Source organism: Trachinotus anak, unplaced genomic scaffold (assembly GCF_046630095.1).
Source record: "Trachinotus anak isolate AG129_WGS33_773 ecotype Australia unplaced genomic scaffold, CSIRO_AGI_Tana_v1 ptg000010l, whole genome shotgun sequence".
NCBI classification, from domain to species: Eukaryota; Metazoa; Chordata; class Actinopteri; order Carangiformes; family Carangidae; genus Trachinotus; species Trachinotus anak.
In genome coordinates, this window is record NW_027273861.1 from 3,130,456 (window position 1) to 3,157,943 (window position 27,488).

Below are 27,488 nucleotides of genomic sequence, written 5' to 3' on the forward strand. Positions count from 1 at the left end.
ATGCTTCCTAAGAAAGCGTATCAGATTTCATGACATTTGTCTGAATGGGTTAGTTGTGACATTTATGGCCTCGGTTTAAAAATGCCACAGTAGAACTGTTTGTTGTTATTTGTTCGACAAGTAGACCAAATTTCACATTTATCACACAGATTGTTCAGATAGTTTGTGTCTTGGTTCGGGGTTGGTTTAGGCCACACCCACAGCCAAAGTTATTTACATGCAGTGGGCATATTTCGGAGAGAGAAAAATGTACGCCTGGGGCGGCACAGTGGTGCAGTGGTTAGCACTGTCACCTCACAGCAAGAAGGTTCTGGAAGGTTCTGACCCCAGGCCGCGGGGGTTGGCGCCTTTCTGTGTTTCTGTGTGGAGTTTGCATGCTCTCCCCATGTCTGCATGGCTTCCTCCCACAGCCCAAACACATTAGGTTAATTGGTGACTCTAAACTGCTCATAAGTGTATTGTGCTGTTGGTCTCTACATGTCAGCCTGTGATAGACCCCGCCAGTGTACCCCGCCTTTACCCACTGTCAACTGGGATTGGCTCCAGACCCCCCACCGACCCCCACCTCCTGCGACCCTGTACAGATAAGCGGTATAGATAATGGATGGATGGAAAAATGTCAAGTATGGCTTGTCAAGTATACCAACCTAAAAAGCCAAATTAAATAAATAGAGGAAATTATATAATATGTGGATTAAAGAATATGTGAAACCAACCAAGACGTAACATGTAGGTTATAACCCTGCTGATGTCATCAGGGTTATTTTTAATTATACAGAAAACTTTAAACAATTCATCTGGGGGCAAAACTGTTGATAAACTTATGGCATGGACTTTGAAAGATGAGGGCTTTTAACAGGAAGGCAGGGTTTACATATATGAAAGATACTACTGAGGTACATTATTGGAGATGTAGGAGCTTGGCTCATAATAAGGAATAAAAGTCAAGATATTTTGACTTCTGTTGCTTCTATTTTGACATTTCTTTTTTTAATCAGTCTCTCACAAGTCCCCAAACTTTATGGAAGTGCAAAACTAAATTGCTGGAATGGTCGTTTAAGAACCTTTAAGGGCCTTAGCTAATGCCCCCATCAGGAGCAGTAATTTCTTTGGTTCAACTATTGCTGAAAATTTCAGCAAATGCAAGGTTTGATGCAACAATATCTGAAAGGGGGGTGACTCTCACAACGGGAGATGAGGTAGATTAAAGGAATTAACCTACAGCGAAAACCTGATGTGGATTACATAAAGGGTTATGAAGAACAGCTGTCTCCAGTAAAATTTGGAATTTGAATTGCTGTGGACATATATCATCAGAGAGCAGTCACTGTATAGCCAGTGGAAAACGAGGCCACCTCAGGCAATGTTCAAAAACCGGTGCTCAAAAACTGTCATGTGCCCCGGCTCGGGAGGGAGAAACAGACAAAGGGTCGTTATGTGCTCTTCTCTTTTTCTTTTTCTTCAGCTATATGCTAATGTTTTCACGGGTGTGTTGCTAAAGAAAAAATAATAAATTGATAAGCTAGCATTAAAAATACAGATGAAACTTTGTATCAGAGCTGAAATGGATGTGTGTCAGTCTTGGACGTAAATAAGTGGGTTATATCCATTGGATAAGACATGGACATCTGTTGTAGATCTACATGTGAAAGAGACTGAATTGGGCTCCATTGGTTTATATCGTCTATATAGACAATAGACAAACAGATGAAAAAGCCATGTGAAACCGGACTCTATGCCTCTATCTTTGTTTTGATCAGTCAGTCTATCTCTGAGATCGGTTTTCTTAACGGGAAGCAGACAGCAGGTCCCAAAACACCTCCCTCTGTGCGTGTATGTGAGTAGAATGTGTGAGGAATAGGCTCCACCACTGGCCCCCATAAACATGTTGTAGACGCCACAGTCAGTCAGAGACAGATACCTGGTCTGCCTGCACCGCGCGCTCCCGGAGCACAGCATGTTTGCAGACAGGAGACGGCTGCTGCTGCGAGCGGTTGGACTGAGCATCTGTGCCTTTAAAGACTTGTAAGTGCGCCTCAGCCCCGCAGTCAACTTCCCACAACTCCGACGCGCTCGGCGAGTAGAGTAGAGCTACCTTAACCAGAGAGGCACTGGCTCACCTTCACAGCTAGACCCATGGAATAACAACTATGGAATACCACTGGATACTGCTGTCTGTCTTTTTACAGTTAACCTTCCATCCAGGTAAGACTGAGCTTTGTGCAGCTGATGCGCCACTTTACGCAGCCAACTTGTTGCTGCTCACTTCTGAAAAACGAAAGACTCGACTGTATTTTTATTTATTTATTTTTTACTACCACAGCTATTCAACTCCGTTTAGCTCAAGAACACTAAGATAATCCACATCACAGTGAAGTGAATCGCTCCGCACCCCCTTCATTTCTCCACAGTTTTCTTTGTTCTGGGAGCTGGTGCAGTCAGTTCTGAAGGCTGCTGATAAGACAACCTCAACTCACTGAAACCTAATGAGGAAAGTGGATACTTCATGATCTGGATACCAAGTGCGCCTTTTAAATAATGTATGCTTTATTCAGAGAACAGGGCGCTGTTAAAAAAAAGTAATCAAACAGTGGAGGTGGAGTAGGATGCGATGTGCGGAGACTTCGTGGTCGTGTTATGCTCGATGGACGCGACAGGTTCACGCGTTTCTTCCTCTCTGCGCCGCACATAACCGTCTTTATGGAAATATATTGGCAGCTCCTCATTCCTAGGAAGCATGCAAACGAGCTGATATAACCAGGACTTTTAAGCGTGTCGACGTATTCATCACTATGTGGATAGATCCTAACACAACGCTTCAGAATACCCCCCCCCCCCCCCCCCCCCGCAGTCCGGGCTGATTTATTGTGCTTTTGCTCTGGGGACGCATTAAACAAACCAAAATAAATAAATAAAAAAATAACACATTGCAAAAATGGCTTGGCTTCACCTTCAGAGACTGGCCAGGCTCCCCTAACACCTAATTGTATTAATTTTACTGGCTTTTGACTCAAATTCTTCATCCGAGGCTGCTCGTTTTGTTGGAGCGCTTCACTTTTGAGGGTTTGTCTGGTTTTTTGTTGTTGTTGTATCTGTTCGGGCTGAGCCTGGGGTTTCCCAGAGATAGCGCGCACATTCAGGGGAAGCTGGTGGAAGGAGCGGCGAGCCTCGCGCTCCGGGCGGCATCAGCTGGAGCTGTTTCCCGCCCCTGGACCGACAGCTTGGTCATGTATGATGCGCCCCTGGACCGACAGCTTGGTCATGTATGATGCGCCCCTGGACCGACAGCTTGGTCATGTATGATGCGCCCCTGGACCGACAGCTTGGTCATGTATGATGCGCCCCTGGGATGTCACTGCCTTGCCGACAGGGAGTCTGAACGGCTGCCGCGGCTCCAGGCGGGGCGCAAGGGCCACTGGTCACGTGATGCAGTAAGTAGTGAAGTTTGCCTTCAGTCCACGCAAGCTGCAGAGCGAAGGAACCTTCACCACGTTTTACTCTCCTCTGTGGTTAAATACACAAACACATTGTAGAAGCAAAGGACGCATGTTGGTCCTCCTCTCACTGTCTCTCTCCTCTGCCGCGCTGATAACCAGACCTTTACGCTGAAGCCCACCGTTGTTGGTCAAATATTTACGCTGCAAGAACAGAGGCCATTAGCATTATCAACAGCCTCTCAACAGACACATCTCTGTATAACGATACAATGCTGTTTGCTGTTCTGTGATTCTACGAAGTAAGTGTTTAAGATAAGTCTGTCACGCCGCCACACCCTTCTCCCTCCATGGCCTCCCTCGTCAGGGAGGTGAAGGCTCAGGGAAGAGGAACAATGTACTTCATATGTGAAGTGTAGTTATTTACTGTGCTGCAGGAGGGATGGAAGGAGCATCAGCGCCAGCAGCACCCTGTGTCACATTCGCTGCCACAGTACTGTGGTGTTTACCACAACTGGTTTCAGTGGAAAAAGTGGGGCTTGAGGACCCCACACCGTGGTGAAGTTTCTTTAGGGAACAAAAGTCTTTACTCATGCCCCCCCACACACACACACACACACCTGTTTTCAGTTGCTGCAGCAGATTAAATCTGATTTATTGTGCCCTTTTGAAGTCATCCAACTGTATCCACTGTATCCGGCTGGAGTTGTTTTATTTTACACCAGGACCTAATGCAGATCATTTGATTTCCTTGGCCTGATTACAGAGATCTGCCCAGATGTGGAGGGTTCGCACCAAGCATCCTTACCTGCATTATAATGGTTAGAATTGATATCATAATAATACAATTTAATATTAAAGTTGGAGTTTTAAATTCAAAAAATGTGCTTCTCAAATGATCATAAAAATCATACTTTAGTTACGTAGGCTTCTGCAAACGTTGCTGATGTAGACAAGCTTTAATACAGTGGTTCCCAACCTGAGGATCAGCCCCAAGATAAATCTGAGGGGGCATGAGATTATGAAAGTTATACTGTTTGCTTTTTACTTGTGAAATACAGAAAATGTATGTCTGTTTAGATCTTATAACAAATCCTTCAAATGAAACAATCTGAGAATAAAAACAAACTCTGAGTCTATAAATATGTATCGACTTGTATTGAAGGGGCTCACAAGCCATAAATGTTCAGAAGGAAGCAGTTTGTCCAAAGCCCTGATATCCAATTTGGGAGCGAAAGCTACAATTGCAACCAGTCCTCCAGCCTGATCAGCCACACATGTTGTTTTTTTCAACCCTCTGATGCGCCCCATTGGAGTGTCTCCTGGAATAGCACCCCTACTACAGCGTACTGGACATTGGCTGTCATGGTTACAATAATAAATATGTGGACTGGGGCTGAATGATGTACAAAAAAATCATATTGCGATTATTTTTGCAGATATTGTGATTGTGATATGAATCACAATTTCATTTGGAATGATCGTTTTTCATTTTCACTAAAATTTTCTAAAATGATGATGATGATGTGATTTTTGTTGGGGCTTGTACCAAACAAGCATGGTCCTTTACCTCTGGAGAATATGATTTGCAGGCTGAGGCGTCAGAACATTGTTAGCACCACAACACTTGTGGTGCTAACAATGTACGACAATGTTATGATACAGTTTACATTTATCAAAAAAAGAAGAAAAACACTGCTCCTGTGATCTAGATATTGCAATTGGTTATATTGCAATTTCGATTATAATTTGATTATTTGTGCAGCCCTAAAACGGACTGTACTGAGAACATGGTACCTACCTTTGGTGCCATGGCCAATTTTTAAAGTTTTTTAATTTGTGGAACAGTCATAGATAGTAGAAGCAACATAAACTGCTCCTTTCACATGGGAATCGAACAGCACTCTCCTGAGTCATGTTCCCGTGTTTTTTGACTCATCCATCCACCCCAACCTCCTCCTGAGGTGGACTTGACTCATCCATCCACCATGGACTTTGTTGCTCCATATACTACATCAACACACTTTTCCCTTTGCTCTTGTCATAATTACCACATCATAGTAACCTGCTGCACAAACAACCTATGGGCTTTTTTTCTCTACAACCCAGTGTTTTGAAGTTTGGTGGCAGGGCGATCCTGCTGTTTACATGTGGATCAGGGATTACACCTGTAACATGCAAGTGCATGTGAATCTTGTCAGAGTTGCAGGTGTTGACACAGCTTGTCTTCATAGTGGTGGGGAAATCTTTCAAATCTGATTATATTTCAGATACAGCATGACTCAACTGTCAGGGGTTTTTTAAATACTGTAAATGAACCAATATAAAATCTCTTAAAAGGTCTCAAAGGTCAGTCTGTCAAGACTTGTCATCTCACTTTCATCATAAAAATCAGCAACGTGGCTGTGATCATGTGTGACCTTTGCCACTGAAGCCTGGTTAAAAATCAGACTACAATATAACATATAAATAACACAACATGGCTCAACACAATTTTCATGTTTGCTGTGCTGTTGAACATCCTCTCTATCCTGTTACAGGCAATGCCAAGCCCACTATCACCCCCGCTAAGCAGGACAGGCACCTCGTCATCGATCTCAACAGACCGATCGAGCTGCATTGCCAGGGTGAGAAGGAGATGCAGTGGCAGCGGGAGGACCGGCCAAATGTGAAGCTGCGGGGAGAGAAAAAGGTGGACGGGAAGTCCACACTGCACATCACCAGGGCTCAGCCTGGTCACATGGGCCGCTACATCTGCCTGGAGAAGAGCTCTGGGGAGCAAGCGTCCATCTACATTTATGTTAAAGGTAGCCCAATGTTAATTGTCTATATGGGAACGTGTTTTGGTGATTAAACCTGTTTGAGAGAGACAAGAAACAGGACTGAAATCTAGAGCAGGTGGAAACAGACTTGCAGAGTCGAGCGGAGGAAATCTTTTGGCATTTCTCGATGCGGTGACAGGGAGCAGTGTGCGTGGGTGCATTTGCAGAAGAAGGTGTTTGTAACTTTGCCCTGGACAGGTACAGTAGATACTGCAGCTATTTATTGAGTGCAGACTGAGTTTTACTGTATTTCCTGTTCTGTGTGACTCCACATGCCTTTGGCCCACAGCCATCACTGCAGGCGTTTATCATGATCATTCACTCCACAATCCACACATCTACCTTTGAGTAACTGCTTTTTAGATATAGCAGATATAGCTCAGATATAGCATTACCTAGTCCGCTGATGAACTTGTGCAGGAGGTAAACTTAGATATTTGATTAATTTAATTGACTGTTCAACTTGTTACAGCCTTTGCTGGGTTAGTAACTATTACTGGAGTCAGCAAACACTCATCAACCAGCATTTGTGTTGGCAACACAACAGAGGAGCAGCCGGTGTATCTGTTTCCAGTGCAGCCAAGCAAATTCACATTGTTTTAAACAAACCCATGTTGCTGTGATCCACTGTCAGACAGCACCAAACATGACCATTGTCTTGTTTTGAAGCAGTCCAACACTTTTAATGTGATGCAGCAGCAACTGCGTTCATGAGCATTAGCAGTAATTTCTTACTGTTATATCAGTTTTCAACTGGTGCATAAATAAAAAAAAAAAAACAGGAACAAATAAATTAAAAAAAACTCCACTGAGCAGATGAAAAATATGGACAGAGGAAACCAACAGATCTGTGTGGACGGATGAGAAGACTGAGTTTCCTCATAGTAATACACAAAACAAACAGAAATGCCATTTTTCCATCACAGTTTTCCACCATATGAGGTTTTTAATGACACAGTTTTGTTGTGCTCTCTTCCTCTGCACTGGGTAAATGGCAGAATTATCTTGATGAACCAGCTGCAAATCAACAGCTGAATAGAAACGCTCTTACTGTCGAAAACACAAATACATCTTCATCATTTTCCATTGCTCCATCCACAAGTAACGGAGCAGAGCAGCCAGCCAGTCACATGGCCCTTCACACTCACTTGGAATCATAGTTAAAAGTTAAAATAACACTTCCCAAACAGAACAAGTTAGAAGATAAATAAGAGGAGCTTTGTTATATAATGGGTGCGGCCCTGCTTACACCTCTGTGTGATTGCTTTTTTTTTTTTGGCAGATCCTGACAATCCCTTCAGAAAATCAATGGTGTACAACATTCTCACTCGTGTGGGAGACGATGCTTCCATCCCCTGCCTGGCAACCGATCCAAGCCTGGACAACCTGCGCCTGGAAACATGCTCCAGCAAAGTTCTGGCCTCTGGTCTCAACTATTCTGCGAGCCTGGAGCAAGGCATCGTCATCCACAACACGCAAAAGGCCTACGAAGGTTGCTACGTGTGCACAGGAAAACTCATGGAAAAATACATCAGATCACTCGACTACCACCTCACAGTGAGACCAGGTAAAGACGTGCAAACGCATGTGTGCATTGTTGTGCTTGTGTCAAGAGTTTCACACACCTTCTGACAAACCTTCTTCACAGTGCCCATCGCACCTCCTGTGATTGAGATGCAGGCCCACAAAAGAGTGATTCTCATCCGGGATGAGAGTCTCTCCCTCACCTGCAACACCACCAACGTCAATGGAGACATCAAGCTGCAGTGGGTGACCCCACCTGGCTCGGTGAGACCCTTCTGCCATTACTTTGCTGTGTGCTGTGCTACTGGTGGAAGATTGAACTCGGTTTTTGTTGGTCTTGTCGTGTTTGTGTATCGAGTTGTGAGTATTGAATATTGTCTTGTAAGATCTACTGGAGCTTTGACTGCTACAAAGAGATGTTTGACTGAAGCGTTGGGAAGAGCAGGCCGCTAAATATCAGCTGTTTCGGTGTTATCACCTTGTCAAAGCAGGCAGAAAATTAAATGTGATGCCTACTAACTACCTGCTAACTGCACGGATTATTGCCTAGATATTGAACCATCACAAGTGATATTTGTCAAAAACAGTTTTTAAGCCATAAACACTTTCATGGTTTTTTATTATTTTCCATTTAGAGTTAGTCATTTCCAAAATGGTTTTCTTTTTGCTGAGAGGTTTCCCTGCACCTGCATCAGTGGTTGTCTGTTCTTATGAACGAGAGTGACAGGGGTCAAAGTTCATGCTGTCTAAGCTTCAGGATCTTGGCTGTGTGTGCACTATGTGGACTACTGTGTGCACATGTATGCATACATGTGAGCGACTGTGTGTGTGTGTGTGTGTGTGTGTGTGTGTGTTGTGTGTGTGTGCTCGCTTTTTTGTGTGCTTGGCAAGGATAGACATGCAGACAGGGTTAATCTCTAGAGATCTCTGGGCGTTGACAGGGTGCCGTCTGGTATCCACAGCAACCAGCAAAGATTGACGGTGCTTCACGTATCCTGACGGAGCACTTCACTCACATGCGCAGCTCCAAGTTGCACATTGCAGCGGTCGGGCCACAAGATGCCGGGAGGTACCGGTGTGAAGCTGAGAATGAAAGAGGGGTCAGCACGCAGTCAGTGTGGCTGGATGTTTATGGTGAGTACATAAAGGGATTTGCTTTCAGTTAAAGCTGCAGGCAGTGACTTTTCTTCATTTTGAAAAAAAAATGAAATGTGGTCAAATTCATCTGACTAATGTGACTGTCAGTCACTCATAGCTGCATCATTCTCATCATTTCTCGGTATTTCCTTTGCCGCCTCACAAATGTGAGAACAGTTTGACATTTTAGGAGACAATGCAAATTCACTTTCTGGCTGAGATTCAAATTTAGATACCTGTATGGTAAATGTTAAGCTATTGGCAGCAGTTAGTCAGCTTAGCTTAGTGGAAAGACTGGAAACAGAGTCTGTCATTGTGTGATGATAACAAAGCCCTTACATTTAATAATTAACAAGTAATCTGCCATTTATCTCCACAATAACCAAAGTTTAAAAGAGACAGTTTGCTGTTTAGCTGGTGTTATGTGCTGGACTATTTCCTGGTTAACTTCCTGAAAGAGCTGCTGGTTGCCTGAGGGCTGGTAATGATGTCACATAACCATGTAAAACAGAGAACTGTTGTCTTTTTACATATTCATTTTTGTATGAGATATAACTGGTCAGAGAGACAGACAAAATATGAAACAGCCAATCAAGTGTGAACACACATATCTGCCTATGTGGCTTCAGGCCAACACTGTGTCAGGCTGGTGGGGGATGTCCAACAGAGGACATGTGTGCCACTATGTTTAATTCATAGCCTGGAGTTCACCTGAAGAGTTGTACAAAAGGGACCTTGTGTGTGTGTGTGTGTGTGTGTGTGTGTGTGTGTGTGTGTATAAAGTGCTATAAATGTGAAAGATGCCAACCTTACTTTGTTTCTATATAACTGGTCAGAGCCAGGCTAGCTGTTTCCCTGTGTTTCCAGTCTTTATGCTAAGCTAAGCTAACCAGCTGCTTGTGGATATCACACGTTACGAGGGTGGTATTGATATTTTCGACTAACGCTCTGCCAGAAAGCGAATAACTATATTTCCCAAAATGCCAAAGGTTTGAGTGCTTGTGTGTGTTGTTGTCCTTTGTCTCTGTGTCTGTGACATTTTCATATGCGTGGACTATGCACCACCAGTAAGTGTGTAGACCAGCAGAACTGATCCCAATAAATATGACCATAATTTCATTTCTGTAAATCCTGCAATAACACCTCACTCCTCTGTTTTTCAGACAAAGGATTCATCAACTTAACGGCCACAAACAACAGAACCATCCATGTCCGCTCAGGCGAGAGCTTGTCCCTGAATGTTGACATAGAGGCCTATCCAAAACCACTCACCTTCTCCTGGAGCTTCATGGGCTACGAACTGAGGAACACAACCGACCATGTCATCACCACTCGCAGCCATGAATATAGGTGAGACTTACTTTAGCCCAGTTTTACCACCTAGATGAAAATGTTCATTTTCGTCTTTCAGTGGAATTTAGCACCTTTGGTTTGGCTGCAGGTGACGATGCAACAGCTGCACTTGTCACAGCTCCCTGAGAAATTCAGCTGTTAAAGGGGGACTGTCAGATTATAAATGACTTTCACATGAAAAGAAACCATGAAATATCTGCAGTGTTTCCTCTGGTCTGCTGATAGAAATTTTGTCTAATTTCACTCAAGCCTAATGCATTTTATCTCATGTGTCTTTTAATATTGGAAAACTAGGACCTGGCCTTTAGGCCTCAGTTTGACACTACTCTCTGAGGCAAATGGTGCATGGAGGAAGGCAATTATTGAAACCTTTTTACCATGTTAAAAAATCAATAAATCAATTTCAATACCAGTAGCAAAAAAGATTTCTAAAGTAGGCTCCAGAATAATTAGATGTAAAAAAGCTTTGTGTGTGCAAAGCCAAAACAAGCCAAAACAAAAGAAGAACGAGCAGAAGACAAAAAAAAAGACTGTTTGTAATCTAAAATGAAAATATCTGAGCATTTCAATTCTTTGACTCTGGAATCAGTTCCTCCCTGTTGATGCACCGTTAAAGCATTAATAGGAACATTGTTACTCATGATAAAACTGTAATGTGTTTTGTCTTGGTTTAGGTACAGCAGTGAGCTGAGGCTGGTGCGGCTGAAAATGTCAGAGGGAGGAGTTTACACCTTTCGAGCCTCCAATGGTGACGCATCTGTAAATCAGACGTTCACCATCTTTGTAACCAGTAAGTTGTGTCATAGATTTTGTTAAAGGTTTTTTGTTCCCTTAAGCAACATAATGAACTTCATTACTCCACGCTGTATTAACCCTCGGTAGCTGACATGAGGGAATAGGTACTGATGACCTTTTCCTTCTGTTGGAAATGAGGTGTTGTTCTCCGCCTCACCCCACCCTGCAGCATCTGTTCCGGGCTAAGCCTCAATACAATGGGATAAAATGCTTTTCTTTTAAACCTCACCCAATAATAATATGAAATTAATTTCTGTTTGCCAGGTAAACCTGAGATTGTATCTCATGAGGGCCCGGTAGACGGACAGGTACGCTGTGTGGCAGAGGGGTTTCCTGCCCCCCAGATCACCTGGTACTACTGTGAACAGCCATACATCAGGTGAGATTTCAAAGGCCCTCAAAACCTATTTTTTAAATGATCTTATGACCATCAGTTATTGATACCTACAATTTTCTGAAAAGTCAGGACCGTTTTGGTTGCTTCTGATCAGAGATTTCTGCATTTTTGTTTTTGTTTGTGGTTTGAAGTGAGCAGTGCTAAAATTAGGAAATGTGATATCGTACCTCCCTGCACCAGTCGGCGTTTACTTTTTCTTATCTGCACAGAATACTGTCAGTCAAATGTGACTTCCTGAGTGTTAAACTTAAAACAGAAAAGTACCTTAAATTGGTTATTTTCGACTTAAACATAGATTTTTGGTAATTTAAGACTTAAAATTTGAAATAGAGTTTTCATGGACTTGAGAAATAATATAAGTGTGAGGAATGCAGTAAATATGGCTTTCTACTAAAACAGAGTATGTTGTTGTTGTGTTATAACTGTGCTGACCATTAAAACTACATCTGTAACTTATTAGAGGGGTTTGAGTCTGACATGAGAAAGACTGGTCATCAGTTGACTAATCAAGAGAAAAACTGCCAAAGCAAAATCGAAAGCAGCTCTATCTTGCATACTCTAACAAACAAATGCTGCATTTATGTCTGCAAATAAATGTCATGGCTTTTGCAGTGGCAATGAGGCATCAGCTTTCATTACTCCATCTACCATCATTTGGGCTGTGCAAAGTGTGTTTCCACTGCTTTAGATCAGTGCTTCAGTTGTAGTTTCACATTCAAACTTTCACAAAAACCCACATGAAGTGCATCGTGAGGGTCCTAAAGGTCACACTAAAGACACATTGGATAGAGGAATGATGATGACGGTGGAATGTGGGATTTGACGGGGCTGACTTGTGATTGGTTGACAGTGATAAGATGACCCCCATGTGACAGGGGATTGGAAGGAATTGATTTGTGATTGGTAGGGGCGTGAGACATCTGCCCGGATACAACTAGACACGGCTCAGCCCGTGTCAAACGTAAAGTGTGTTGAAGGAGGAGCCCCCGGTTGCTGTAGCAACACCAATCCCAAGCAGCACAGGCAATGAATCATAAGTGATTATCCAAACTTTATCCAGTCATTTTTTAATCATAATCAAATCCACTTAATAGCTATTACATACAGGCACGCAAATGTATGCACAGAAACGGCTGTGACGGCTAAGCCAGAGAGCACTGAGATAACAGCTGCTCTTTATGGTGCTGTGCTGTGCTGTGCTGTGCTGTGCTGTGCTGTGCTGTGCTGTGCTGTGCTGTGCTGTGAAATAGGGAGCCCTGTGCTAATTTTACACACCTCACCTTTGGTCCATGTGCACGGAGGGCATCTCCCGCTGTTATTATGACCAACTGACTCCTGGCAAAAAAAAAAACTGAAACATGAGCACAGGTTTCTGCAGCTCTGCATATTCTGTGAGGTTATGGTGTTCATAAAAGTGTCTCCGTGCCTCAGATGAGGAATGTGTGTCTTGCAGAGACTCAAGGGAGAAGATGCCTGAGTGTCCTGAAAGAAGACAATTGGTGAATAGCTCGGTGATCCCGACAGCCCATTGTCAGACATGTATAATCTTCTGCCCTCAGGTGCTCCCAGCAGGTGAATGCCACCCAGGAGGAGCACAACGTCATCACGGTCACACTGTTCAGCCCCATGTTTGGGAAGACGGAGGTGGAAAGTCGGGTGAATGTCAGCAGGGGACGGTTCAACACTCTGGAGTGTGTGGCCACTGTGGAGGGAGAGCAGGCCTACACGCTCTTCTCCATCAGTGGTGAGCAGAGATATCACACACATGCAGGGCAGGGTGCAGTGTTTAAATAAGTCAACACACGGTAATCCTCTGTGTGCATGCCCTCACCTTCAGATTAGAATTAAGTGCAACAGAGTCAATAGTACAAGAGGAGGCATGACTTGGAGATCTCCTCTTCTCAGGCTACAAATTTTCGTCCACATAATTTAAGCTTTCATGAAACGTACTAAAAAGAAATTCAGTGACGTTAAAAACTGTCATGTCCCTGTGACTTCCTGCTCTGTGGACTGAAAAACAAAGTTATCTCAGCTCTGCCCCTCGGTGAACCCCCTGTCAGGTTTATTCCTCAGCTCAAAATATTTACTGAAAGCATGATTTTGGCGAGGATTAACCCATAAACGTGGTCTTACAATGACAGGTTGGTCCCCTATAATCTGTTAGGTAAACATTTGCAAGGAGAGATACCACAGACATTATTGGCCACGATAAGAGGTTGTCACTTACACAAAGGAATTAGCTTTAGTCCATTGTTTACTTTATGACTCCAAATCCGCTCTGTTATAACGGCCTCCCCATCTGTTATTCAGAATCTTCAAAATGGTATGAGCGCAGGAACTCAAAGTGCAGCAAAGTTTGTCTTCGTCTGAGACAGGAGACCCGGGTTTATGCGGGACACTGAGGGCCAGAGGGGACATGTGGGCATGAGCATTGTGAGGGAGGAGAGTGTTTGCAGCCAGGCAGGACACGCCGTTGGGATCATGTGCCCAGGATTTTTGTGCTTCACAGAGTACCAGCAGACCAGGCGGAGGCGCTGAGAGTGTGGAGCACAGTTGGAGTCCTGGCGGTGCTGGGTGTTCTGGGGGCTGTGGGAGGCTTGGAGGTGTCAGTGAGCTGCAGCAGAGAATACACAGAGCTTTAGAAACCACTGACAGGTTTACAGGGGATTAGTTCCTGCAGACTCTGCATTCTCAGATTTGAAGTGGAGAGAAAGCTCCTTATCTCTAAAGAGCTTATTACACCCCTCTGTACAGAGGAGCAAAACAATAAGGCATAACAAACAGCCAGACACAAAGGAACAGAACACTGATTATATAGAATTACTCACCAGCACAGCTGTAAAAGCAACTGCGATACAGTAAAATGCTGTATAATCAAAAGGGATTTGAAGCAGTGAAACAAAATAAATGCAGAATTTGAAAACAAAGAAAAAAGCAGAGAACCCTACACTATGTATACATGTATAATTGGATTAGTTTGCTGTGATTTGACCAAAGTGGGCTTTGCTGTGACTTAGCCTCCTCCAGCTTACCTTAATGCCCCTTTGCAATGTCATTCAGAGTGTAAACACGGCAAACCAACAAAAGAGTCTCTGATTAACTCGATTGTCGCTGCTCTAACATTATCATGTCTGTCTCCCCACAGAGAGAACTGTCCCCCATGATCTGTTCACCCCTCTGCTGATTGGCTCTGTATCAGCTGCAGGCATCCTCTGTCTCGTCCTTATCATGCTGATCTACAAGTACATGCAGGTAAGATGGCTTTCCTGCACGGCACAGCCTCTTTCATCAAACAATATCTAGCATGTAGAAAGTCCGTGAGTTCATTAGTTTCACTCTTTTCTTTTGTCTGCATTCATGCCAGAAACCCAAGTACCAGATCCAGTGGAAAGTTATCGAGGGTATCCACGGAAACAACTACGTGTACATTGACCCCACCCAGCTGCCGTACGATCATCAGTGGGAGTTTCCCAGAAACAACTTGCGTTTTGGTGCGTGCCACGCCCTCCTTCATCAAAATCATTTGTGGTCTGGGCCTCCATGTTTCCATTTCATTTCCTCTACAGTGTGCGTCCTGGTTGTCATGTCTTAGGTGTAAAGCACAGCATCGTGGAGATAAATGAGGGTTTGGTTTCAGTAATGAAGCCGAACAGCGCAGTCGGCCTGACACTGTCACTGGCACCCTCAGGCTACTTCACGCTGATTGACAGACACAGTCTGTGGTCATTACAAACTAACCAGTTCCACAGTGCACTAATAATGAAACCCTACTCCCTCACTGCAAACACCATATTGTTGACATATTCTGGGTGTTGTTTTTAACCAACCTCCTCAAACAGGATCCTGCGTGTCCTGGTGCCTACGTTCACAGCCCGGGGGCTAACACTGGTGTTGTCCTAGGAACCCTGGCATGGGGCCAGTTTGTGGGAGGGAAGCAGGATGGGGAATAACAGTTTTGTGTCTGTCTCCGTGTCTTCAGGGAAGACACTGGGATCTGGCGCATTCGGGAAGGTGGTGGAAGCCACTGCATACGGGCTGTCCAAAGCAGATTCAGTCATGACAGTGGCTGTGAAAATGCTCAAATGTAAGCACAACACACACAAACACACGCAAATGAAGTGGGACAAGCACAGCGTAGCTATTTTACATATAACAGTGATCTTTGTAGACATAACAACAGCATGATTTGCCTGCAGCTTTTCAGAGACAAGCGGCTTTACTGTTATGTGGATATTTTTATTTGGTGGTTTGCACATTTCTGCCAAATCAACACATTTAACAAGCAGCTTTTATTTCAATTTGCCTCCAGACACTGCCTATGTTTTTTTTTAATCCTGCAAAAACCAGCTCATGATAGCCTGTGTCAACACAGTGGATGTTAGGTTCAGTTTACTCTTAATCCTTTTGTAAATGCTGATCGTGTTCCTCTTTTTTTTGTTTTGTTCACAGCAAGCGCTCATGCCACAGAGAAAGAGGCACTGATGTCAGAGCTGAAAGTCCTCAGTTACTTGGGAAACCACATGAATATTGTCAACCTGCTGGGAGCCTGCACTGTTGGAGGTGCGGCAGCCATGTTGTACTGTGCTATCATTTAAAGGGCTCATATTGTATAAACTGAGATGTCCATGTGTTTTTTATTATAAAGCAGGTCTAGGTTCTATATTAATATTGTGAAAGTATCAAAGCCTCAGTCCACAGAGAAATGCACACAGCCTGTATTCAGAAACTGAGCCTTAAAACCAGCTGTCAGGACTTCTGGAACTTTGTGATGTCACAACAAAGCAGTCACCACCCTCAGACATGCCCCAAGCCCCGCCCACCTAGACCCACCATCCAACTTTGCAGGATTTGAAGAGAGAGGCTCAGATCCTCTCTTCTGATTGGCTGACTGACCTGTTGTCACTAGAGCTCCAGAGAGAAGCCTGAGAGAGGAGATGTAAAACTACACTGAGATGGTTTTTGGTTCTTAAAACCATAAATATATCTTCTGATGGAGATCAGCACTTCATATAAAATATGGGACCTTTAAGGCTGTTGAGTGAATCTGGAAACTTGAAAGATTTTAAGGGAATTAATCATGTTGTGATTCTTTCTCACCACATTTTCAGCTTTTTACAAAAGCGCAGTGTCATGTATTGAAATGGAAATGGAAATATCCCTCTCATGAGGCATGCGTCTTTGTCTGCAGGCCCGACGCTTGTGATAACAGAGTACTGCTGCTTTGGAGACCTTCTTAATTTTCTACGCAGAAAGAGAGAATCCTTTATCTGCTTTAAGCCGGAGGAAGACTGCTACTACCGCAACATCACGCCGCAGGGAGGCACAGCTGGGTCAGGTTCTTTTTCATGTTTAAAGAGCAGTTAATTGTGTGTAGAAGAGAAAAGAGAGTACTAGTATTTACTCTCCAGAACGTGCGTAGGAGGAGGGTATTTGGACAGCAGCGTGCCTGTGTGTGGCTGTGCTCAGCTGAGACCAGACTGCTCCTTTCCTCCTCACAGAGACAGCTTGAACGGCTACATGACCATGAGGCCTTCTGTCGCTGGCAACCCTCCTCTCAGCTCGTCCTCTGAGAAGAGACGCTCACTGCACAAAGGCAAGCGAGCCAGCCATTCATCAAATACCTCAGTCTTAACAAATATACAGAGACGCAGTTGAAGTGAGGCTTATACAATTTCAGGGAAATGATCTCCATCCTGTTTGTCCTCTCAGGCGGTTCCTACGTCGAAGCAGATGTTGAGAGTGAGATGTTTGAGGAGGACGGCCTGTCGCTTGACACCGAAGACCTTCTCAGCTTCTCCTACCAAGTGGCCAAAGGCATGGAGTTCTTAGCCTCCAAAAACGTGAGCACCAACATGATTGTGCAGCTTTAAAGAGTAACAACTATCACATAAACCCTGATGTACATTCATACAAATGATATCTGACTTTTTTTTTTTTTAAACACGTATGAGCACGTATCAAGCTTCCACAGCTAGTAAACGGATCTAAAACACATGTTGGAGCATGCTGCTGAAAAATTTATTAGAAGTGGAGGCAAAGATACTGTGGCCAGTGAGCTCGTATATCAGTGTCAGTGGTTGTGCGTTACAGATTCGAGTGTGGAAACTCAGAGGCAAACTGCATTAGAAAAAGCACCTCATTCACAGCCTATGTTAAATCAGTGATTGGTCATGTAACATGTGTCATCAGTTATTAAAAGGCGGTGGTGTGTTTGTTTTCCAGTGTATCCACAGAGACCTGGCTGCCAGAAATATCCTCCTGACTCAAGGAAGAGTGGCAAAGATCTGTGATTTTGGCCTGGCCCGGGACATCACCACAGACTCCAACTATGTAGTCAAAGGAAACGTAAGTGGTGGCCATCATAAAAATCCCCCTTCAACACACCATCCTTGTGTTAAATCAGCCCCTGTCCTTCAGTTTTTCTGCTTTGGAAACCAGTTTGTAAAGTAACAAAAGAGTGTGTTGGTGGCGCCCATGCTTAGTCCATCAAGTCTTTACTTGTCAGAGTTCCTGTGTAAACAAACTCCTTAGACAAGTCAGCTGTATGTGTAAAGTCATCCAGGGAATCTACATGTACCCGTGCCAGGCCGGCCTACCTTTAATATTTATTTATTTATTTTTCATTCAGGATACACTGATCTTTTACTCCTCAAAGCAAAACACATAAAGCCTCAGATCCTTTGTAATGATACAGGGGACAGTAAATGATGTATACACAGAGACAAGGAATTCACCCAAGATTACAGAATGTATTTACTCCCTAAGCAACAAAAATGTCACAGTTGCATAAAGACATAAAACCTGCTTTGTAACTGCAGACTTACCTGATGAACCTTTGACACCCTAACATGCCTAACATAGTCCACTTCTTTACCTGATCTCCTGGCACTTACTGAATAGGTGTCGTACTTAGTGCTTACACAAAAATCTCCTCCTGTACTGAAGCTTTGGCAGCAGAGTTAGACAAAGAGCAAATGTAGTCAAATATTACCTTAATACGTACCTATACCTTAAAGTGAAAGTAGTTCAAATCTTTAAAGTAGTGGAGTAGTTGCTTTTAAAAATGACTGTGGAATAAAAAATGTGTTGACTATGATACAAAACCTGGAGACATGGAGATAGATACACAACTGCATCAATCATGTGTCTTTTTTTTAATTAAAAGGACCGCACCCCCCACAAAACATCATGGTAGTGCTTTGACACAACTCTGGCAGTGTGTGTGTGTGTGTGTGTGTGTGTATGTGTGTGTATGTGTGTGTGTGTGTGTGTGTGTGTGGGTTCCACAGAAAAACAAACTATCAAGCAAATAAAAAGAAAATAACCTAACCATGTTAAATCTAACAACGCTATCATTAGGTCACTGTCAGGTTCAGACTGAGCTGTTCACAGATGCAGAAGCACAACATGACTGACAGTAGAGAAGCTGGCTGTGATTGGTTTATCTCCTGTGATGAACACAGCGTATTGTCGATCACATTTTTCAAAATAATTCAATTCAATTCAATTCAATTTTATTTGTATAGCGCCAAATCATAATATACATTATCTCAAGGCACTTTACAGGGTAAGGTCAAGACCTTACTTTGTTACAGAGAAAGACCCAACAGTTCCCACAAAGAGCAAGTGCTTGGCGAAAAGGGAGGAAAAACTCCCTTTTAACAGGAAGAAACCTCCAACAGAACCGGGCTCAGGGTGGGCGGCCATCTGCCTCGACCGGTTGGGTTTAGGAGGAGATAAAAAAGGGGGTGAGGGGGGAGGAGAGAGGAGAAAAGAGAGAGAGAAAGACCAGGAACAGCTGTGTAGGTAATGGTGTTATCAATAATAATGACAGATAACAGTGGTTAATAGTAATGATGAGTAGTGGGGGATCTGGATCCTGCTGCTCCAGAGGCAGAGAGACCTGCAGAATGAGGACAGAGAGAGGGAGAGAGAGGAGAAGCACAAACTACGGGAGAGAAAAAAATACAAAGTTAATGGCATAAAGTAATCGAGAGAGAGAGAGAGAGAGAGCCCAGTGAATCATGGGAATCCCCCAGCAGTCTAGCTCTATAGCAGCATAACTAAGGGATGGGTCAGGACATACCCGAGCCAGCCCTAACTGTAAGCTTTACTAAACAGGACAGTTTTAAGCCTGATCTTAAAGGTAGAGAGGGGGTCTGCCTCCCGAACCCACACTGGGAGCTGGTTCCACAGGAGAGGAGCCTGACAGCTGAAGGCTCTGCCCCCCATTCTGCTCTTACAAACTCTGGGAACCACAAGTTGACCTGCATTTAGAGAGCGAAGTGTCCTATTGGGAAAATAGGGAACTATAAGCTCTCCAAGGTACGATGGTGCCTGACCATTAATGGCTTTGTAGGTGAGGAGGAGGATTTTAAATTCTATCCTGGATTTTACAGGGAGCCAATGCAGAGAAGCTAACACAGGAGAAATGTGATCTCGTTTCCTAGTTCCTGTCAGTACTCGTGCTGCTGCATTTTGGATCAATTGGAGGCTTTTTACTGCATTTTTGGGACATCCTGACAATAAAGAGTTACAGTAGTCCAGTCTTGAGGTAACAAATGCATGAACTAGCTTTTCAGCATCCTTTAGACACAGAATGGGTCTGATTTCAGCAATATTGCGCAGGTGGAAGAAGGCTGTCCTAGAGACTTGCTTTATATGTGAAGTAAAGGACAAGTCCTGGTCAAAAATGACACCAAGGTTTCTGACTGTAGCACTGGAGGCCAAGGTGATGTCATCCAGAGTCAGTATATTATCACATAGTGTATCTCTGAGGTGTTTTGGGCCAATTACAATAACTTCAGTTTTGTCTGAGTTTAAGAGTAAGAGATTACTGGTCATCCAGGTTTTTATGTCCTTAAGACAGACCTGAAGCTTGGCTACCTGGTTAGTCTCACCTGGCTTCATGGATAAGTACAGCTGGGTATCATCTGCGTAACAATGGAAATGTATCTGGTGCCTCCTAATAATGTTTCCTAGAGGAAGCATATATAGAGTGAAAAGTATTGGTCCTAGCACAGAACCTTGTGGAACTCCATGACTGACTGTAGTGTTGATAGAAGAGTCATTATTAACATGAACAAACTGGAGTCTATCTGACAGATATGACCTAAACCAGCTTAGTGCGGTTCCTTTTATGCTGACCATATGCTCTAGTCTCTGTAATAGAATCTTATGATCGATGGTGTCAAATGCAGCACTAAGATCTAGTAGGACAAGTATAGAGACAAGTCCATTGTCCGAGGCTATGAGGAGATATAAAAGTAAATTCATTCCACTAAATACAAGCTCTGCTTCAAATTAATGAGTAATTTGTCTTTTAAGTGTTAGTCGAGTAAAAGTCACAAGTTTCCAAAAAACAAAACAAAACAAAAAAAAGTACTCAAGTTGAATACTTGAAACACATATCTGGCACTGTCCACCCCTGCTTGAAAGTCACTATGGATAAAAACATCCAAATGAGTAAATGTAAATGTAAATAAAACCAACAGGAAATGTTTTAAATCTAATTGTTAAAAAGCTAGAATACAAAAATACTCAAATTCCAATAAAAAGAGGGGAGGGAGTGTTAGAGGGTGGTTGGTCGTAGCACAATTGGGAGAGGAAAGTTACTAACCACACTCCAGTACCTCATACACAAACACACACACACACACACACACACACACACATACACAGCTTTGCAGCCATCTTTGGTCTAAACTGTCCTTTAAGTTTTTCATCGTACAACTTCAGTAAATCACTAGTTTGAAACCAGCTCCTCGTTACTGAGGACATAACATGCAAACTCTGTAAAAGCTGCTGATATCCGGTCCTGAGGTGTCAAAGTTTTCATACTTGCAGCTATTGCAAAACCGAAGACGACCCAGTTGGCATTTAATGTTCATGTACTACATTTTTGCTGCAGGACTCACAGGTCTTGCATTGTCTACAGGAGCGTGTAGCGTACCTTGAACCTTATTTGTGTTTCTGTGAGAGCAAGTTCACAGATTGTTATGTGTTTTCTGCAAAAATGTTCCAGGAGCTCCTTGCACAAATTGAGGCAGTAATTTCCCAGTCAGCATGTTTGTTTTATAGTTCTTTATTTAAATCATTAGCCTCCAGACACAGAGTAGCACACAGTCAGCCAAGTATTTCTAAATGAATAGTTCAAAACTTGTTGACATGTGTGAAATGCATGTTGGCATTTTTCCATAAGTGTCAGGTATTAGCAGAACAGATGCACCAAGCTGTGTGTGTCTGTAGATCCTGGGGGGAACGGCAGGTACATACCTGACATTCAGTACAGTCTGTCCATTTAACAGTTCTCTCTCAGATTTGGCACAAGTTACAATAATAATAAAAAAAATTTAAAAAAATAAAAAATGAATGACCTCAATCTCACTGAGTGCTTTTCTTTCAGGCACGTCTGCCAGTGAAATGGATGTCTCCAGAAAGTATCTTTGAGTGCGTGTACACATTTGAAAGTGACGTGTGGTCCTATGGCATCTTGCTTTGGGAAATCTTCTCACTAGGTATGTCTGTCCATCCTTTGCGTGTCAGTGTTTGTCTAGCTATCTGTACGCCTTCAGAAGTGCTCAATGTAATTGAATCTCTCCGCTGAATGCAGGAAACAGTCCTTATCCTGGTATGCCTGTGGACGCCAAGTTCTACAAACTGATAAAAGAAGGTTACAGAATGGATGCTCCAGAGTTTGCACCCAGTGAAATGTGAGTTGTTTGCTGAAATTGAAATATAAGCGTGTGTAAAAGGTGTTGAAGTGAAATGTGAGTGTTGGTAAAATGATCATAGGAGAGATAGTGTGGTTGGACAGAAGGAGGTGGTGAGACTATTAAAGAATGCAATGTGGGGGATCTGAAAAGCAGCCCGTTCTCATCATGCTGCATTTGGCTTCTCACAAGCATAACTAACGCTGGGGACATCTTCAAACTCTTAGATGGAACTGAGAACGGAAAACAGTATGCACACAAAAAGGAAAGGGGATGTAATAACTGTATGCGTGTGTGTGTGTGTGTGTGTTTGTGTGTGTGTGTGTGTGTGTGTGTGTGTGTGTGTGTGTGTGTGTGTGTGTGTGTGTGTGCGCGCTGCTTTGCAGGTATCAGATTATGAGGTCCTGCTGGGATGCTGACCCCTTCAACAGACCCCCCTTCAGGAAGGTCGTGGAAAGGATTGAACAACAGCTGTCAGATGCCACTAAGCATGTAGGTTGCACCACTTTGAAGCTTTCACTATGCATGATTAAAAACTGCATTCCTTAAAACTAATGGGCTGAGAAGACGTCACAGGCCGAGCAACATTACAAGGTAGTGAACTAGATGCGGCTTCAGGCACCGACAGTGGTAAAACCTGATGTGACTTGGTTCATGTGATACCTTCGACATCATTATTGAGCCTCCACAACAAAGACAGAAAACGTGAATACATCTTTGGCAACATGAATCTCATTGTCTTGTATGCTAAATGCTAAGCTAGGCAAATGGAGTTAGCCTTGGCTTATTTCACCCTCAAAAAAGTGACAAACAGGCAAACATGCTAGTTGTGTGATTTATGCATTGCTACCTGTTGCAAAAAAGCTTTTAAAGTCCCCCCCGCCCCCCAGCGTGCCCACATAATTCAGCTAAAGGTCCGGGGCGTCTCACCGCATGAGCTGGTGTGTTTGAACCCTCAGCTCATCTGCTTGTCTTTACTAATGTTATATACGAGGGCCTCCATTGCTCTCACTGTCTTCTTAAACTCTTTGCTAGTTTGTCAAGAGATAAGCTTTAAGGGGATAATTTGACATTTTTGAAAATAATCTCATTCACTTTCTTGCTGAGAATTAGATGAAAAGATGAATACTACTGTCATGTTTTCATGTCATCCTTTAATTCCGTGCGGCAGTTGCATATACTATGCCTGCAAATGTTTCACAATAAAAGCCTTGTTAAGAAATTAAGCACTAAAATGCCACAAGGCTTTTAATTTGAAATGGTTACAGAAAGTGTTGAATTTGTATTAACAGCGTAATGCAGTAACTTTAACCAGGCGAACAGGAGCGTGTCAAAACGAGGCTTGTGTCGTTTTATATTTCTGCAAACATTAACCACAGTATCAACTGGATCAAAATGATTAAAATATGATTCATTACTCATCAAACAGTCAGATTCAGAAATAAAGTCCTGCCTTAAATATTGGCCACAGCCACTATTAGAGAAAATACAATGAAATGGTGACCATGGCAAACATTATACCTGCTAAACTAGCATTGCAATTATGATCACATTAGCATGCTTATGTTAGCATTTAGCTCAAAGAACTGTTGTGCCTCACACAGCTGCTAGCATAACTGCAGACTTTTAGACTTGTTTCACTTAGGACAGAGACAGGCTAGTTATTTCCCCCTTCTTCCTGTCTTTATGCTAAGCTAAGCTAACTGTCTCCTGGCTCCATAATTGAAGGAGACTGTGCTTTCAAGCTTATCTAACTCTAACATACAAGAGAGACAAATTGTGCAGATGAGATGAGACTCTAAAATTTCTGTGATGTGTGAAATTACAGAACTGAAACAGTAAACAGCATCAGCCCTCACTATCTTTGCTCCCTCTGACCTCTCTCTTTCTCTTCCTTGTCTCCAGATTTATCTGAACTTCAGCTTCAGGCTTCCTGTGACGCCCAGAGACAGGGAGGAGCCCAGTTCTCAGAGCACAGCGTTTCATCGTCTCAACTCAGCAGGCACTAACAGCGCTCTGACCCAGCCCTTACTGGTCCAGCACGAGGTCTTCCTGGAGGGGACAACCCTCACAGCCCAGCGGGTGTAAGGACCCACCCGACCTGTCTGGCAGCCTCATAAAGTGCCTGTAATGCTCTGCCACAAACCACCCAACCACTACACCCGCCCACTGCTCTGGTACCGGTGGCACTTGTTGTCACGTGTTGCAGACAGGATGATAATTGCCATGAATTAGAGGAAAGAACATAAAAGGAAGAATGGCTTTTATCATTGCTATCACTATTATTGCCTACTGATTATAGGGAGGACAGTTGGACTAATGCTCCCCTGCTCACAGCAAAAGACTGCTAAGGTGCCGGGGAGGGTGGGGGGACATCAGCCGTTACTCTAAAACTGTCATTAAGTACATGATTACACTGTTATCTCTTTTGTTATTTTCAGTTTTTGCAGTTACATTTTTCCTACACATTTCATAAAGGTCGTTTTGTTGTTTTTTTGAGGCACTACGTATATAACTGTTTCTTTCTATCTATTGGAGTTTTTTTCTTTTTCTTTTTACATTTTGTGTTTTGTTATTCTTTGCTGTTTTTCTGTCATGGAAATTTACGTAGCGTTTTTATTTTTGGTTGGCTGTTGCAATTTCTGGAGGAAAAAAAAAGAAGCACTCAAGGCACTTGAACTTCACATCATTCCATACACTATGTAATGCAGCTTTTTTTTCTTTTTATTCCTACATTGTCAGTATTATTTCCAACTGTTTCCAGATGTTTATAAGAAGGAGACACTTTCCGGGGGCCAATTTAAAATGAGATATCAAGACACTGATATATAAGCTATTAGACAGCATGGTGTTTCATGCTTAGAGTCCATAAGTGCTTCAAGTCTTTTAGGAGAAACATTTGTCTTTTTGAGTTGGATGTCACCAGTGTTGGGAAGGTCACTTCAGAAATGTAATAGGTTACAGGTAACTTCAGGTTACTAATTACCTTGTTAAACATATAATGAGTAACTAACTGTTTTAATTCACCTTATTACATTTGATTACTTTTGATTTACATTTGGTACTTTTATAGTACCATTCGTTTAGTCTGTTGTTGCCCTGTAGAAATTTCACAACCTAATGGCATCTCCAAGTTGATATTAAATGCAGACAAAATACTGTATTAAGTTAGTGAGTGTTATCAGACCTCATCACCTGTCTGACCCACATTGTCTGTAGATACGTCAAAGATGACGTTGGTACGGTGGCCCTGAGAGCTCAACACACTGCAAATTAAGAAAACACCTGCAAGTGGAGAAAACACAAGCAAAACATCACAACTTCATCAATTTCACAACACATGCTCCGCAAATACTAACAAAACAAAGTTAGTATTATAACATATGTATTATAATAAATCTAATACATTGTGTTGTGTGTATTTGCAGCACATGTGTTGTGAAACTGATGACAGTGTTTTCTGAATTTGCTTGTGTTTTGTCTATTTGCATGTGTTTTCTTAAGTTGCAGTGTGTTAAGATCTCAGGGCCACTGTACGTCTCTGCTCGGCCAAAAGATGCAAAGCAACAGAATGAATGTTATGTTTCAGATGTGACCCCTTTGTCATCACCAACATTTTGATTAGTAATGATAGTTTAATTACAATTTTCTCCACAGTAACCGTAACATATTACAATTACATTTATTTTGTGATTTCATTGTAAATACCCAACACTGGGCATCACTGCAGAGAGAGCAAACAACTGTCTTTATTAGATGGGATTAACACATACCATGGATCAGCTCCACACACAGTTTGCTTCACAGATATGGTATACACATGGTACGCTAGCTTTTCATTTATATGCTTGTTGACTGTATATGTGTAAATATCTGAAGGTAATGATAATAGTCATTGCTATTATATGATGAGATGGGACAAGTTTGACAAAGGGGACACTCTGTGAAGCCCAAAACTCAAGGCAGGTGTATAGTTTCACTTTTTAACAGCTGGACTGCTGGAGAGTTCTCTTGTAAAGGTGTAAATAACTGTTCAGGTAAATGTGGTTCCTCTCTTGCCACACTCAATGTATTGTCTTTGTTTACAAGCACAAGACAGGTACTGCCATTCCTGAGATTCCTGAGTTTTCTTTGCTTTTTCACTTTCTTCCCCTTTACAAAGGTCCAGGAAACGGGAGTCTTTCTGTTTTTGGCTGGCAGGCGGTTTGCTGTGTTTTTGCCCATGTTACCGCTGCAGTTCTCTGTTGTATGGTGTATATCATGGTGTTTATCATGCTCGTATGAAATGCCGTGAAGTGGACAGCGGTGAGGTGACAAGCCAGAGGAAAACGGAGGGTCTTCAAGGCCCTGTGTTCAGATGTCGACACTGGCTACAGAGCTCTGTGTCAGTGTGTTGGTCATCTCATTGTTCTCCAGCCAGTAGCTGGTTTCCCAGCAGTCCTTCTCTTCTTTGTATCCAGCTGTTTCCTCCATCAGAAGTGGGACTTTCAGCACCTCTCAGCCAGTAGTCTGTATCGGTCCAGACCATTATGATTCCCCTCCTCCCACTGGTGGATGTTGTTGTGAAGAGCACCAGGAAAGTGTCCTGTTTGTGTGTATGAATGTGTGCGTGTGTGTGTGAGGATGCGCAGCCACTCGTCTTTGTGTGTGTGTGTCTATGTGATTGCTGAATTAAAAGATTTACTGTTAAGAGGTGCCACTACTAAATATTCATCAAGTTGTTTAGGCTATTCAAACCTCACAGTCTTACTGCTCTATCTTTTTGTAAATATAAATATGCGTATATTGTAAAGTAATGTTGATGCTTTTGAAGATGTTTATCTTAATGAAGATGTGGTACATTGAGGCAGAATTTTATTGTGCTGTATTTTCTTATGTGTGCACAGATTTCCAACTGTAGATTCAACTGGAAAAGCTACTTGTGTCTCTGTCACCATGGAAACTTAAACAGAAGAGATTCGCTTTGGCTAATGTTTTAGTTTTGGCTAATTCATCATTTCAACCAGTTCTGCAAGTTCACTTGGAAACTGCCACAGAAACACTGCTCTTAATGGTCAGACCTGATCAATATTTGTGGCAATATCAGTAAAAATGACAACGAGGAAGGAGATGTCTCGGAATAATAGAGATTATTTTTCATCTCATTGCTCCTGTCACACTTTTCCTGCATTTGGTTGCATATTTATTAAAAGCTTTAGTGTTACTGCATAAATTTGATGTGTTACTATTACATGTGTCAATGTAAATAAAAATGTGTATATTGAATTCCCAATGAAACATTTTGGTACATTTTTCTGTCCTTTCACCCAGACAC

General features: G+C 42.8%; 1 protein-coding gene across 2 annotated transcripts; it reads left to right on the plus strand.

Annotated features, from left to right (window-relative positions):
- Positions 1-1,898: 1,898 nt before the first annotated feature.
- On the plus strand, positions 1,899-27,451 carry kita (KIT proto-oncogene, receptor tyrosine kinase a). Of its 2 annotated transcripts, none has more exons than XM_071486884.1 (21): positions 1,899-2,205; positions 5,975-6,241; positions 7,539-7,823; positions 7,905-8,044; positions 8,722-8,914; positions 10,081-10,267; positions 10,945-11,060; positions 11,330-11,444; positions 13,022-13,206; positions 14,608-14,714; positions 14,827-14,953; positions 15,442-15,546; positions 15,912-16,022; positions 16,651-16,792; positions 16,961-17,055; positions 17,172-17,302; positions 17,685-17,807; positions 21,868-21,979; positions 22,075-22,174; positions 22,561-22,666; positions 24,080-27,451. In XM_071486884.1, the coding sequence occupies exons 1-21, from the start codon at positions 2,151-2,153 to the stop codon at positions 24,260-24,262; spliced, it is 2,985 nt and encodes a 994-aa protein (XP_071342985.1). In that variant the 5' UTR covers positions 1,899-2,150; the 3' UTR covers positions 24,263-27,451. The 2 variants fall into 2 exon arrangements, with proteins under 2 accessions (XP_071342985.1, XP_071342986.1); XM_071486885.1 differs by having other exon boundaries at positions 8,743-8,914.
- Positions 27,452-27,488: the final 37 nt, after the last annotated feature.